Genomic DNA, 16,485 nt, shown 5'->3' on the forward strand with positions numbered 1-16,485 from the left:
CTTCACTTCTACTGAAGCTACACTTTAACACTCCCTCTTAGCAAGGGAGAAGTGAGATACCAATATTTCTCAGGTTCTCTTGATATTCACACTGGTATCAACTTCAATGATACCTATCAGGAGAACAGATTATAACACTCTGAAATAGTGACTTATCAAATAACTGAAACCACAATGTCATGAACTCTATCATGACAAGTATTATGATCTCCAAGACTCCGGGACAACAACTAAATGAAGTTTGATCATAATTTGTTCGTTATCAATGACTTCCGGATATATGGAACAACAATATAATCTGTCCTGATAGCAGGTCTACCATTTGTAAGATTGTCACCTTACAATGGTTACCTTCTAAATATATATATGTTAATGAAAGATCATCAACTTTCATTACATATCTGATGCAACCATAAGATAGTAGCATAAACACATACATAAAAAGAAAACTGAAACTTAATTTCACTGTTTGCAATTTCAATTTAATCGTACCAAGTTTGCCTCTGAAATACTCCAATTTGCGCTTGGCAAGCGGTTTGGTAAATACATCTTTTGTCTGTTCATTTGTACTTATGCATCCTCGCTTGAGAACATCTCAATCTACCATATCCCTAATATAATGATAAGGTATTTCAATATGCTTATAGGATGATTGTGAAAAACTGGATTTGCTTTGATTATCGCAGTGATGACTATGGGCTTCAAGGGCTTTCTGAATAATCCGACTAACAATTGTCTCAACCATATTGCTTCTCGGGCTCCCATGGAAGAGGCTATGTACTCTGCTTCAATGGAGCTTAAGGCGACTAATGATTGTTTTCTGCTGAACCAAGAAATCATTGCTAACCCAAGACTGAAACAATTTCTTGTAGTATTCTTACAATCAATAGAGTTGCCTGCCCAATCATAATCTAAATATCCATGAAGATTAATTTCAACTTGATCATATTTGAGACCCATGCCAATTGAACCATGTAAGTATCATAGATTGTGCTTAGCTGCCATAAGGTGTATCTTCTTCGGACTTAAGGTATTAGTTGCATAATAGATATCAGGGTGAGTGTTTACTAAGTAAATCAGTGACCCAATAATTTGCCTGTAGTAAGTAGGATTAGTAGGCTCCGATTCATATCCGTCATTCTTCAGTTTATATAGATTTGCTTCCATAGGAGTAGTTAAGGGTTTACAATCCATCATTCCAAACTTAGTTAGAATATCAACAATGCATTTTCCTTGATTTAAGAAAATGTAATTCTCCTTTTGCTAGACTTCTAGACCTAGGAAGTAATGAAGACTACGTCTTTGATATTGAATTCCGCTTTTAGTTCTTGTTTGCATTTAGCTATAAGATGTTCTTCACCTGTTATTAGTAAATCATCAACATATAGTACCAAAATAATCATATCATCTTCAACTACTTTGGAATATATGTTAGGATTAGCTTCATTTTTGGAATAGCCTAATTTTAAGAGATAGTTGTCTATACTTTCGTACCATGCCCTAGGAGCTTGTTTAAGACCATACAGTGCTTTCTTTAGTTTACATCATAGTAACAAGGAGACGTGCCCCCCCCCTTTTTTCCGTCCCAAAGACTTAGACACCGAGGACTTGGGGACTATGTCCCCCCATCCCTAGTGACGCCACCAGATTCCGCCACCTCCACCGAGGATGGGGGGCATCCCGATGTTGACTACTTGCTGATTCAACTATTTATGTTCAATGTCCGATGTTTCGATTCCATTCAATATTCAAGTATTTACTCTTTTACATCTTTATATCTTATATTGCAATACATCTTTTCATAACTAGCATTTAAAGTACCATATGTATATATATACACCCCCTCCTATACCCCGTCACTGTCCCCCCGCCGTCCCCTCACCGTCCCCAATTTTAAGGCCCCTTTGTCCCCCCATCCTAGAAACTTGTCCCCCCGTTCCGCCGTCCCCCTGTCCCCCAAGGTGGTGTAACTATGTTTTACATACATAAGAGTTTTTGTCATGGGTGATAAATCCTTCTGGTTGCTCAATGCATACTTCTTCAATTTCATCGTTTAGAAATGCAGTTTTGACATCCACTTGATGTATATTCCACCCTTTGGATGCTACGATGGCTATGATGGTCCTGACATGTGTGTACCGAGCGACAAAGCAAATGTTTCTTCATAATCTATTTCTTCCTTTTGAGAGAATGTGCGAGCTACAAATCTGGGTTTGTATTTTTCAATGTTGCCATCTGGTGCACGCTTGATTTTGCATAGCCATTTAGAAGAGACAACTGATTAATCTTTGGATCTAAGTACAACAAACCACACATCATTTTTTAATATGGATTGGTATTCTTCAACCATTTCATCTTTCCAAGGTTGGCATGATAATGCTTTTTCGACATTTGTAGGCTTTGCTTTGATGGGTTCAAAGAGTAGTGCTACATAGCATGAATGATTCCTTGTTCTCTTGTTTTCTTTGACTACTTCATCAAGTTCTATATGATTTTCTTCTATCATTTTTCTAACCCAAAGTGGTCTCTTTTTATTGTTAGGATTTTCAATATTTTTTGAATTTGTAATAGGAGGTGCAAAATTTCCAATATCAATCTCCCTCTAATTCTCTACTAGAAGGTTCTCATCAAGTTCGGTAGTAGCATCTGAGTATGATTCATCAATGTTCTTGAAGAGATTAAAAGCAATGTCTTCTTCAAATTGTACATCTCTATTGATTTCAATGGTTCTTTGTCCAAGGACGTAGATCCTGTAACCTTTGGATGATTCATTGTATCCGATGAATATGCCCTTCTTTCCAGATGGGTCTAGTTTGGTTCTCTTTTCTTTAGGAATGTGAATATAAACATAACACCCAAATATTCTTAGGTGGCTTAAATCTGGTTTGTTGCTTGTAAATACTTCTTCACGAGTTGTATTTACCAATATTGAGTTAAGACATCTATTTTGAATATAAACTACAGTATTAGACGCTTCAGCTCAGATGGAGGTCAGGTTTTGATCATGCATCATAGCTCTAGCTAATTCAATCAAGGATATGTTTTTCCTTTATGCGACTCCATTCTGTTGAGGATTATATGGTACAAAAAACTCCCTCTTAATCCCGACAGAAATGCAAAAAAATTTAAAAATTTCTAAGATGTATTCACCCCCATTATCTAATCTTAGGGTTTTGATTTTCTGTCCAAATTGGTTTTCAACTAGAGCTTCAAATTGTTTGAATTTGGATAACACAACGATTGATTCCTTTTGTTTAAGGAAGTAAATCCAAGTTCTCCTAGAATAGTCATCTATAAAAATCGCTTAGTAGAGACATCCGCTTAGGGAAGGTACAGACATTGGACCACATAAATCAATATGAATGGGTTCAAGTACAGATTTAGATTTGTGTTCACTTTTAGGAAAGGACCCTTTTGTGTTTTTAGCTAGGGCACATCCTTTGCAAATACTAGAATGATCAAGTTTTAAACTAGGTAACCCTGTTACCATATTTTCTATGGATGATAAAGCACGGAAATGAAGATGACCTAGTCTACTATGCCAGATTTCATTTGTGTTTGAGATTTCATTATTTAGGGCTAAATGTTTATGGGTACAAAGTTTATATAAACTTTCATCCCTAAATCCAATGGATATAGCTTTCTTAATGTTGGAATTCTTTGGCCAAGATAGTAAGTACTGTATCTTCTTGGAAAGTGATTTGATACCCTTGGTCTGCAAGGCCAAAGATGGAGATCAAATTTCTTTTTATACCAAATACAAACAAAACATTCTTAAGTTTAAGAGTGATACCTGAATTCAGTTGTATTGAACATGATCCAATACCTTTTACCGAGTGTGTAGAGTTATCTCCAATAGTTACTTCTCCTAAGAAGTATCCTTCAAAGCTTTCAAATTTATCTCTACAGCCTATGAATGACGTGATGCTCCACTATCTATAATCCTTGTGTTTTTGTTGGAGTTTAATTCACTTGAGAGTGCTAGGTAGAATGCAATGTTTTCATCTTTTTCATTTTTGACTTCTGCTAGAGCTGCTTGAATTTTCTTCCGTTATGGGCAGAAATTATGAGTATGGCCAAATTTGTCACATTTGAAGCATTGTACTTTTGACCAATCTCGTTTCTTGTATGTTTTGTTGAATTCCTTTCCCTTTCTTATCTTTATTGTTGGTATTGACTTGAAGAGCTTGAATGTCTCCCTCTTAATTTTAAATTTTAACTGATTCCTCTAGAAATTAATCTTGACTCTTCTTGAGTACTTTCGTTTTTAAGTTGTTCAAACTTAGGAAGTTCAGGTCGAGAACTTAGTCAATAAATAAATGTTTCCCAAGATAGAGGTAGTCCTTTTAGGACTATAATGCCAACTTCTTTGTCATCTTCTTGATTTCCAATAGTTGATCTTTCAACTGTAAGATTCTTAAAAAATAAGATATAATTGATTCTCCACTGTTCATTTTGATGTATAGCGGATCTTGCTTCATGTTAACAATCTACTAGTGTTATTAATTTCGAAGGTGTTTTTAATAGTGGTAAACATCTCGTAAGCTGTCTTAAGACTTGATATGGATGGGAGGATGTCATCTTTAACAGAATCTATAAAGATCTTCATAGCTTTAATGTTGTGTCTTTTCCAAGTTGTTTTGTCTGGATCATTTTCTGGCATAGATTTATTTTCCTCCATATATTGTTCAAATTCCATTTCTCGTAGAATAATCATTACTCGAATTTTCCACGATGCAAAGTTGGAGGCTCCTTCTACTCTGTCATCTAGTCTTACATGATTCACCATTGTTTTAGATTGAGGATATTTAAAATTATAAGTCTGACTGAATTTCTCTATCAGGGTGGCTATGATACCATGTAAAAGTGAAATATCTCTGATAAAGAATAATAGTAGTGTATTTCAAATATAAATAATTCAGATCTGATATACTTTAGTTCTGATTTACCAAACTGAATGTATATATGTATGTGACTGTAAGTGTATTTGTGCCTCTCAAAATATATACTGAAAATCTGTTGTAACCGATATGACTCTAACTTATACACTAACTGCTGATAAATAACAAAACATTGACATGTTATTGATGTCTGCTTTGATTGGCAGTCTATGGACTTAAATAGGGGAGAGTTCATGTCCCCGTAGGGACATGACTCTACCTGGCCAATGGCCACGTAGGGTCATGGCCCTACGTGGACCATGAACTTAATTAAGTTCCCAATCTTGCCGTCGGTATATTAGCTTAACAAGCCAGATATGCTTTTTAAAAAACTTTTGTTGGAATTAGAAGATAATTATAATTATATATGTATATATAAACTTCAACTTATTATTTTCAGATTTCTTTACAAAGATGCAAAAAAGAGTTGATTGAAAGCTGATTGGAAACAGCTTAAAACCCCTTGGGAAGAGATTTGAAGCTTCGCCAATCCCTAATTTAGAAAGGGATCTTCTGGTAAATAATTGTGTGCAAATTCAGGCATCATCATTTTGGATTGCAAAACAATCCAATATGATAGGTTGTGTAAGAGATCACAGACAAAAAGCTTCTTATCTAGATAATAGTAACATTACTTTAGATGCATAATAGGTCCAATCAGAATAAACAATAGATAGCTTCAAATTAAGTTGCCAACATTTTAGCTTATTGTTAGACCACAAGATTCAATACAACAACCATATTATAAATAGCTATAGATAGGTATCTTAAATCATCATGCACTCAACTTTTTTCCAAGTTATTGGCAAGCTTTTTTACCAACTGAAAAGTGTTATCCATTTCTTGTTCTTTGGTCATCATCAAGTCCATGTCATTATTGTTATCCAACTTTAATCCTGTAATATCCCAAAAGGATCCCTATCTAAGCGTGATGTCTTCTGGATGATTTTGAAAATCATTAGTTTGCATGCTTCAATAATAATTTAGGGAACATAAAGTGTTTGACAACATTATGAGTTAACAATCATCAAGTTTATCCAAGCCCCCCTCCAAAAAGCCACTCTGAATAGTAAGTTTCTCAAAGATCAATTTTAGAAAAACTACAACATACAACTCTACTAAACTAGCAGTTTCAAAAGTAAAAACTCCAAAGTACAAACGCTTATATTAAGTTTTTTTTCATTGAAAACCCTATTTAATGCAGCAGAGGACATGGAAACAAGACGATATGCGCTTCAAAAGAACTAAAATTTTCAGCTGCTTCAAGACTAGTTTCAGTTGTTCCAAAATTATATTTCTTGTGTATTAACCAATGCCATTTGATTTCATCCAATGTAAAGCCTCTTATGTGAAAAAAATCCAGTGCTCACCACTGCTGAGCTTCAATGAATTCGTTTTTTAGGGACAAGTTATGCTTTAAAAAGAGAAAGAATTGAATAATATTTCATTAAAAAACATGAAGCAGCTAAACATCTTCATAGAACTTGTTATATACACATTGTATCCCAGGAACTTGTCAGTTTCCTGCCGTATACACGTGTTCATTGCAAGTAAAATAGGACATCAAATGGAACTGTAAAGATCCTAGAAAACAATTCCCTATAGAATACCATAATTACCAGGTTCAAAACTTTTAATTTGTCAAGTAGACAAATAAGATTAGGAAACTAAGGCAATAGCCTATAACACGACGGTATATAATGAGCCTCTTACCTGGGAGGTCTTGGGTTAGAGTCTACTCAAGCTTAACACATAATAATAATTAATCTCAACAAATAATAATAAATAATCTAGGCTTCAACCCATTACCTATCAAAAAAGATTAGGAATCTGAAATTTTCAAAAAGATTTCATCAAGTTTCTATTGGAACTGAAAAATCCAGACCAACTCAAATAAATCTCACCAATATGAAAAAACCCGATCAGGATTTGAACCAGATGCAGCTGGATCTGATGATTATGAACTAAGTCACAAGGTTCAAATTCGAATTCGAGTTCGACAACTATGAAGTTCGGCTAAAGTTTGGCAAGGCGAAAAAAATCGACAATAAATTTGCCTTATAGAATTTTTTTTTTTTTTTTTTTTTAAATATATATATAAAATATGATCTTGATTCCTAGTTATGAGAGGGTCTATAACTTTGTGGAGACGATTGTAAAGTATAATATGATTTTTTTACTTTCCTTTGCTAATAAACAAAATTATAATAAAAAATAATAATCATTCTATTTAATCTTCACTAATAAAATAAAATAAAATTGTGAATATTACAAAATTAAAATAATAATAATAAAATATCGTAATAATTAATAAATTAATAATGATAAATAAATAAAATACATACAAAATATTAACATTTCACTAATAATAAATAAACAAATATACATTAAATATAAATGTTTCCCTACAATAACTAAATAGTTATACAAATATTTACAATAATAAGCATAGCATTTATTGTTATAATCTTATAACACATTGAAACCTAATATTAAAAATAACATTTATTATTATTATTATAAATTTATAACCTTATTAATAAACGTTCAAACCTAAACAAATAAATAAAAAATGCTCATCACTGAAGAGAATATCGGGCCGTCAACAGAAGTGGAAGCACGGGCGGCTGAAAGTGTACGCAGAGATTTTCTAAATGGAGAGTAAATGATGAACAAAGTGAAGAAGAGGTGAAAAACATGAAGCTGGAGCAGACAAACACAACGAGAGCTTCAGACACGATTGGATATTCAGACAATCTTATTCCCAAAGCATTTTTTCCCTAGCTGAGCTTTAGATATGATTGGATGCATTTTCAGCAAACGAAGGGCATTATTTAATAAGTTTTTCTACTTCAGAAATCCAAAAAAAAACTGCGTACGAATTTAATGATGAATTTAGAGGATTTTTTTCCATTTTTATTGGTTCGCCGAATTCCAAACCTCAAGCTGAAAATTCGGCGAACCTTGTGACTTAGATTATGAGGCAGCCCCTATTGATAACTACATCAAGGTGAGACCATTAAGAAATCACCATTCATTTGTCTAGTGTGAATCATCCTGAAATTAAGTGTGATCCCCAGAAGAGTAGACAACCTGGAATCCAAGATAGCCCATGCAGATTGTTATGGAGAAGATTCTTACACTCTTCCTCCATATGTGTAAACCATTCACATCTAGCTATGTAGAAACATGTGGCATAATTTCATAAACAGTGAAGTAACCACACTATTCCTATTTAGAGTATATTCATCTACCAGATCCATGATCCATGGGGATGCGTCCAGTATGTTTTTTGCAACCATAATATTCCACTTGCTTTGTTTAAGACATTTTCATGGAAAAAAATTCCTCAAGCCCATGAAGACTAGATAAGCCAGCTACTTTCTTTTGTTAGAGAGGATGCTTGCGACCCAAGAAGCAAGAAGCAAGCACACCTAAAGGAAAAAGTGTGAAATAAAAAATCCTTGATATTGAAATAAAGGTAGTTCACAATTAGTTAAGAAATTTGCTAATTTTATTACTCAATCTTATAATGTCAAATTGATATTTATTAATGTTTCTAACTTGTAACTTCTCAATAAGTAGGAGATGATTTCCACAGCAAGTCAAATTGTAATAATGCTATCAGGATTTAACTGTGTGATTTTGAATCAAACTCATTGACCCATGTTTCATGAGTAGTGATTCAACATGAATCCATCTCTCATGAGAATAAATGGAACACTTGGCACTCATTGGATCTAGGTGATGCTCACAAGGGTGAAGCATCGAGACTTCCCAGGAGGTCACCCATCCTAGTACTACTCTAGCCTGAGCGCGCTTAACTATGAAGTTTCCTCCATGGTTAAACCCAAAGCTTGCAACCCCATTTGCAAAACCTTCACCGAGTGTTGTGCCTTACGAACCATTCATTAGAAAGCCCCTTAAGCTCATCAATTAATAAGTAAAAGATAATTTCCACAGCAAGTCAAATTGTAATATTGCTATCAGGATTTAACTGTGTGATTTTGAGTCAAACTCATTGACCCATGTTTCATTAGTAATGATTCAACATGAATCCATCTCTCATGAGAATAAATCGAACACTTAGCACTCATTGGATCTAGGTGATGCTCACAAGAGTGAAGCACCGGGACTTCTCGGGACGTCACCTATCCCAGTACTACTCCAACCTGAGCATGCTTAACTATGAAGTTTCCTCCATGGTTAACCCAAAGCTTGCAATCCCATTTGCAAAACCTTCACGAAGTGTTGTGCCTTATGAACCATTCATTAGAAAGCCCCTTAAGCTCATCAATTGATAAGTAGGAGATAATTTCCACAAGTCAAATTGTAATATTGTTATCAGGATTTAAGTGTGTGATTTTGAGTCAAACTCATTGACCCATGTTTCATGAGTAGTGATTCAACATGAATCCATCTCTCATGAGAATAAATGGAACACTCAGCACTCATTGGATCTAGGTGATGCTCATAGGGGTGAAGCACTGGGACTTCCTGGGAGGGTCACCCATCCTAGTACTACTCCAGCCTAAGCGCGCTTAACTACGAAGTTTCCTCCATGGTTAAACCCAAAGCTTGCAATCCCATTTGTAAAACCTTCACCAAGTGTTGTGCCTTATGAACCATTCATTAGAAAGCACCTTAAGCTCATCAATTGATGAGGAGATAATTTCCACAGCAAGTCAAATTGTAATATTGCTATCAGGATTTCACTATGTGATTTCGAGTCAAACTCACTGACCCATGTTTCATGAGTAGTGATTCAACATGAATCCATCTCTCGTGAGAATAAATGGAACACTTGGCACTCATTGGATCTAGGTGATGCTCACAGGGGTGAAGCACTAGGACTTCCCAGGAGGTCACCCATCCCAATACTACTCCAGCCTAAGCGCGCCTAACTACTCATTTTCCATTCTATTTGATGATTTTAGTTTTTGTAACTTCTTTGTACTTGCAAAATGTTTGCTCCTTCATTGATTCTATTATTCGAGTTATTAGATATGCTGCTACGAACTCTCCAAACCTTGGAAAGATTTTTGAGACCTTTGATAGTATCCTTGGATATATAAAGCAAGCAATTCATAACAGGAACCAGCTCTACTGCAAAGAGAAATCAGTCTATAGACTTTATCGAGTCCAACAAGAAGGATAATCTTATCTCTAGATGAGCGGAGAAGTTATTGGTTTTGCATAGTGCTTAGCGAATCAACTGTACGAAATTTTGAAACCAAAATTATCACCGTTAACATTAAGGATTGTCAAAATCTAGACTATCAATAGAGACCAACACTATGGTAAGCTATTAACCCCAAAGACGCCACCCAAGTTGATGAGGACGAGGCATGGTAGAGATTGGTTGGCATTTTGTTGGATGATGCAACATCTGAGGCTGATGCTAACAATGGTCATAATACTAATTTTGAAGAAATTAGGGGTAGCAACATACCACCTTTGTTTGCTTTTGAGTCTACGACTATTTAAAAATAGAAGACATATATGATATTTAAATATTTTTGTTAAAACTTGCAACCTTTAGGAAATTTGATATTCATTTACACGGATATTGACAGTGATTCAATAAAATACATAGTTACACCACCTTGGGGGATGAGGGGACGGTGGAAAGAGGGGACAAGTTTTCGGGACGGGGGGATAGAGGGGCCTTAATTTGGGGATGGTGGTGGGGGACAAGAGGGGGTGTGTATATATATACATATGGTACTTTAAATGCTAGTTATGAAAAGATGTATTACAATATAAGATATAAAGATGTAAAAGAGTAAATACTTGAACATTGGATTGAATTGGAACATCGAACATTGAACACAAATAGTCAAATCAGCAAATAGTGAACATCTAAACGTCCCCCATCCTTGGCAAAGGTGGCAGCATCTAGTCGCATCGTTGGGGACAGGGAGACAAAGTCCCTAGTGCCTCCAAGTCTCCGAGATGTTGGGGCAAAAAGGGGGGTATGCATCCCCGTGTTACTATGATAAAATATATCTATGAATATATGAAGGCAATTTGAATTAACTATAGACTATAGTAGTAACTATTAGTTGCATCATGTTTATGACTTTATAAATTCTAATTCTCATTTCAACTCAGTTGATATATATAATGTAAATGAGGAATGATTTATCAAAGCTACCAAGTGAATATTTAGAATTTCCCTATATATTTTAGATTTTCACTATTTTTTATATAGATGTCCCTTCTGTCCCCAAAAATGGCCAAAAAAATCTGTCCTCAAAACCTGTCCCCCTGTCCCACAAACTCAGTGTAACATAAGCTTAACATAACTCGGTTGTAATATCTAATCTTATCATACATCAGCTCAGGTATATGACCACAATATCTCTCAACTAAGCCATATAAGTACAATTCTCTATATTCCTCAATTGAGGCATCTAGACTTAATATGCCTCTGTTGTGATATCCAAACAGAACACTCTGCCTTCAACAAAGGATTTAAAAGTTCCAAATTCGCAGTTATAAAATGTCAATGGCCTTAATATAATAGCAGGCACATTGTAGCTGAAAACAATTAGTTCAACTCAATTTTGTAAATGGCTGCTAGAAAAGTTAGTAGGCATTTTGGTCGTTTCTAGGAAGACCTAGTTTCAATGCTTACTATCGACATCTAGGACAGTCTTCAACAAAAGTGGGCTACAGCCGAAGGTAGAAATTCAGGAAAAATAATCAGGTGGAAAATTATGAAAAAAGCAAATAATCCAATCTTGCCAATCTAATGCTAATAAAAACCCTAACCAGTTAATTCAAAAATTCACATATAATGTTAATTTATATTTTTATTCACGTGTAAGTCAACCCAGAATAGGAATTTAAAAACTTTAACCCCATTTTCCTAAATTTAAACACGACAGAAAAACAAAGAAAATATCTCTGCGCCCCTTTTTCTAATGGGCAAAAACTCTAGTAGCAGACCACAAAACCCTCAACTTCACTTTAAAACCGCCAAATAACAAACAAAACCAACAAAAATAATTTCACACCTTCGTATACGAATCTGAATTCACGCCTTACAGAACAAATTTATATCAAATTAATAAACACTCACCGCTTGATGAAGGCGAAGAAGAGCCAGACAGAGGAGAATGACGGCGATACTTGCGATGAGAAGCGTCATTTGACGGCTTGCGAAATGAAGGCCTGATATCCGATGTATCAGGCGATTGTGACGCCAAATTTGAATCCATTTAACTCTCTATATTCAGTGAGAATCACTTACAAACCCTATTTCTTGTTTCCTTTTTCAAAACCTAGCATTATTTGAGCATTCAAACCCTAGCTGCAACCAAGAAAAGCATTGACTTACCGAAAAAAAACTTAACAACGAAAACTAATGAGATATCAAATTGCGGAACAACGGGGTGGAATATAGCCGAGAAATATTCGCTTACCTGGCCGAATGCATTCTCTGTCGTCGCGAAAAAAAAGTAGCGTGTGAAGAATAGGATCTTTGCTTCGAATTTCCTTTATGGCCTTTCTGTTAAATGAGAGAATCGGCGCTATAACTTGGCATAAATTGAATTGGACAACATGGAAGAGTGTATGAGAAATTTGTTTTCGCGGAGTATAAAAGCTTCAGGTGTTCATCTGGATGGGGTTATGAGAGGAATTCGAGCGTTTCTAATGGTGAATGTACATCAATTTTCATTTACTTTTGTCCGATATATTTAGTTTTGTCTTATCTCAATAAATATAAATTGTGTAATGATGTTAATATTTTCCCCAAAAAAATCTGTTTTCAATGGTCATTTTGTATGTCAAAATATTAATATTTAATCACTATAAATATAACATTTTCAAAATAGATAGCATGTAATAATAGAGTGATATATTAACAATTTGGATGAATGGTGGTCTCTCCATAAACAATTTGGATGAATGGTGGTCGCCTTCATAGACATTAAATAAAGTTTGCACCTTTTAGTTTGACATTTCTTTTAGTTTCCTCAACTAGGTCATTTAAGAAGTTTTTGCTTGATTTTGTGAAAGGTTAGAAGGATGTTATGATTTGTCCTTAAAGATCACCAAGTTTCATCAGGTTACAAGTTGCATGTTTATGTACGTACAACGATGAGCGATAGGTTGTGGCATATAAAATAAATTATGAAAAATATTTTAGAAAAAATACCATAGAACTCTTAAAGATTATTGTCTTTAATAAATTTATATAAAAAAATTGGTTGTTAAAAATATGTAATTCTATAAAGCAATCAAAATTACTTAAAATTGAAGTGCGTAACAAATTCATTTTAAGAAAAATCAAATTTCAAAATTAAACTAATTGAAAATGAGCATAATTTTTTTTATATATATAATTATTATGAAAACAAATAACTTAACATTTATAAAATTTTAATTATATGATTTGTTCCATATTACATTTAAATAACTCTATCATGTTTAATGTCAAATCTAATTTTTAATATTAAAAGTTTATATTTAAAATTTCTCAAAATATAATATTAAAAAAATTTAAAAATTTGTTACATTTTTTATATCTCATATATATTTACGTATGTAACAAATTTATTCTAAGAAAAATAAAAAATTAGAACTAAATTCATTGAAAATACATAATTTTTTTTTAAATAAATAAAATCGCATATACATCAATATTTGAATTATATGATTTATTCCTTATTATATTTAAATAAATCTATCATATTATATGTTAAATCTAATTTTAATATTAAACTTTTATATTCAAAGTTTCTCAAAAAGTAATCAAATTCATTCTAAGAAAAATAAAAAATTAGAACTAAATTCATTGAAAATGAACATAATTTTTTTAAATATATAATTATTATAAAAATAAATAAAGTTACATAACATCAAAATTTGAATTATATGATTTATTCCTTATTGCATTTAAAAAACTCTATCATGTTATATGTTAAATCTAATTTTTATATTTAATTTTTTTCAAAAAATAATATTAATAAGATAAAGAAAAAATTTACATATTTTATGTCTCAAATATATTTTATGTTATGTCTCTTCAAAAAATATTTTCTAATAGAGTTCCTATCTTATAATGTTTTTAGAAAAATCTACAACAATATTTATTTGAAATTTAGGAAAGTTTTTTAAATGAGATAAATTACAATGTTAAAAGGAAAGCATCATAAAAGAATAATTTATTTTTAGAAATATTTAAAAATGAGTTTTAAACTCATGTAAGAAAATTTAGGAAATTTTTTTAAATGAGGTAAATTACAATGTTAAAAGGAAAGTATCATAAAAGAATAATTTATTTTTAGAAATATTTAAAAATGAGTTTTAAACTCATGTCAGAAAATCAATCCAAAAATCAAGAGGCCAAGTTTTTACGGCATTATGTCATCGTACCATTCTTTATATTTTTCATTTATAGACTAAAATTACCCTATTTTTCTTTAAAAAGTACAAAGCTGCTTAAAAATGTGTTTTTGTCTATTATAAAGTTTGTTACAAATATTTGAATATTTTGGCCTAATGACAAACAATAGAAATAGAGTAGTCTGACTTTAAAAAGTACATGTATCAAGAAAATGATATCTAATATATTTAGCTATGAAAATTAAATTAGTTTTAAATAAAAATGTAATATATTACTTTTAATAAACAGTGAAACTGTACCAAGGATATGATAATTTGATATTTTGAAATGGAAGGTATAAATATTAATGTTTGACATTTTTACTATTTCTTTCTGTCCATATATGTGTTAAAGATTTGTATGTCTTATCTATTTCATCAAGTGACATCATTCTATAATCAATCATATAAGTTGAACCACTTAAATATAAACCAGTAGTCACATTCTTTTGTGCAGCTCACATGTTTATAGATAAGGGAAAATATATAACATTTAAACACCATATTCAATAAACTTTTTGTAGAAAGAAAAAATCGCACCTAGAAAGGTTATTATTATGGATATAAAACTCAAAGAACTTATTTGCATTTTTACAATTCATAATGCAATCTACAAATAGAAAAAAACTATAAAACAAGTTCCAAATCCATAGAAAAAGAATTACAAATGCATAGTAAAAATGTTTATATGGTATGCATGTATGTAGAGCATAAATCTTCTCCGTGATAAAACAAACATTATTTCCATGGTGTAGAGATGGCCACATTTGATTTAGTTGATCTAAATGACCAATCATACATTGCCAAACTGATGTATGATTGGTTAATTAGTCACCAAATCTAGCAATGAATTATTAGCAAAGGCATGACATGTGAAAGGCCAATTAAATTTGTAGAGAAAATTCTAGTCTATTTAGGAAAACATCATCTTTGAATCAATAAGTTATGAATATGGTCTTCTAAAACCTAAAAATTATCATTGAAAAGGGAAAAAAACAATTTGTAAAAGCCCTTACTAGGTATCAAAGTAAGGCATTAATTTTTAGTATTTAATTTAAGAAAAATATTTTGTGTAATGGAAATCTATAATCTTGAAAGAAAGAACATTTACATTTCTTATCCATGAGTTTTAGAAGAAGCTACTCATTTCAGCATTAGACATAATGTCTGGTAGATAGCTTTCAGTAGAAAAAAAGTCTGCCATATGTAATTATATACTTTTAAGGTACACTTATCAACTACAGGACATTTCTCTCAACATACCTAGAGGATTCAATACCCTATAGTTTGGATACCAATAGCATTATATGCGACAATTCTAACATTCCAGTGTATCTTCTGATTCTTCTGGCATTACCAATCAATAATAATAACAAGTAAATTTCAAAGAATAAATAGGGATAACTCAAATCTAAATCAGATGCACATACTTTTCCAATTTGTATCTTCAACATATAATTCATAAAAAAATTCATGATCGCTGAACCTAATTATAACCTTAATTTACAGTCAAATAATTGCAAAATGACAGTTTTTTTTATGTACCTACCTCTTTTGTCACTATAATCAAATATCATCTAGTTGGGGCATAACCTCTGCAAAGAATCTAGTTCGAGGCCCTGAGTCAAGGCAAAAACTAAAGGTGACTAGTTTATACAAATGGCTGCCAAGATTAGATGGTGATAAACATTTATAACAATTCACAAAAGACATCAGAGAATTAACAACTTAAAATAAAAGTAGAAAGTAGAGAATTAGCAACATAACAAAAAAATAGAAAGTTTATATAAAAAGGATATTTATTTGAAAGAAGAAAAAAAAATTATTGGTTATAGAAAATTTCTAAAAAATGATGTTTATCAAAAAGCTACCGTGAAATAGAAAACCGATTGGGCTGACAACTTTTCCATCAAAATGTAATTTTTTGAGGAGCAAAGCTCCCACATAAAGCCTATCGGCTTGATTAACGTATATGTAATTCAAGTTGTGTAGACAAAGCATACTATCAATAGTTTCTCAACAAAACACATATTTAATCAGTTTCATTAAACATAAACTTAATAGATGCCCACAATGTAATACACATCAAATACAATAGAGATATGGTAAACACTGACATGAATAGTTGACATTGGATACATGCAAATAT

At 32.4% G+C, this 16,485-nt stretch overlaps 1 protein-coding gene across 2 annotated transcripts in view; it reads right to left on the reverse strand.

The window, feature by feature from the left end:
• LOC149579805 (pre-mRNA-splicing factor) overlaps nt 1-12,615 on the reverse strand; it is a 28,062-nt gene extending 15,447 nt beyond the window's left edge. For both annotated transcript variants that reach the window (XM_089786946.1, XM_089786957.1), the window contains exons 1-2: nt 12,371-12,615; nt 12,028-12,258 (exon numbers count right to left, since the gene is read on the reverse strand). In XM_089786946.1, coding sequence (XP_089643072.1) covers nt 12,028-12,166 — 139 coding nt within the window. In that variant the 5' untranslated portion in view covers nt 12,167-12,258; nt 12,371-12,615. The remainder of the gene's footprint in view (nt 1-12,027; nt 12,259-12,370) is intronic.
• Between the last annotated feature and the right edge of the window lie 3,870 nt (nt 12,616-16,485).

The sequence above is a fragment of the Cupressus sempervirens genome, chromosome 1 (assembly GCF_028749045.1).
Source record: "Cupressus sempervirens isolate cs-2001-9-10 chromosome 1, ASM2874904v1, whole genome shotgun sequence".
Classification (NCBI taxonomy): Eukaryota; Viridiplantae; Streptophyta; class Pinopsida; order Cupressales; family Cupressaceae; genus Cupressus; species Cupressus sempervirens.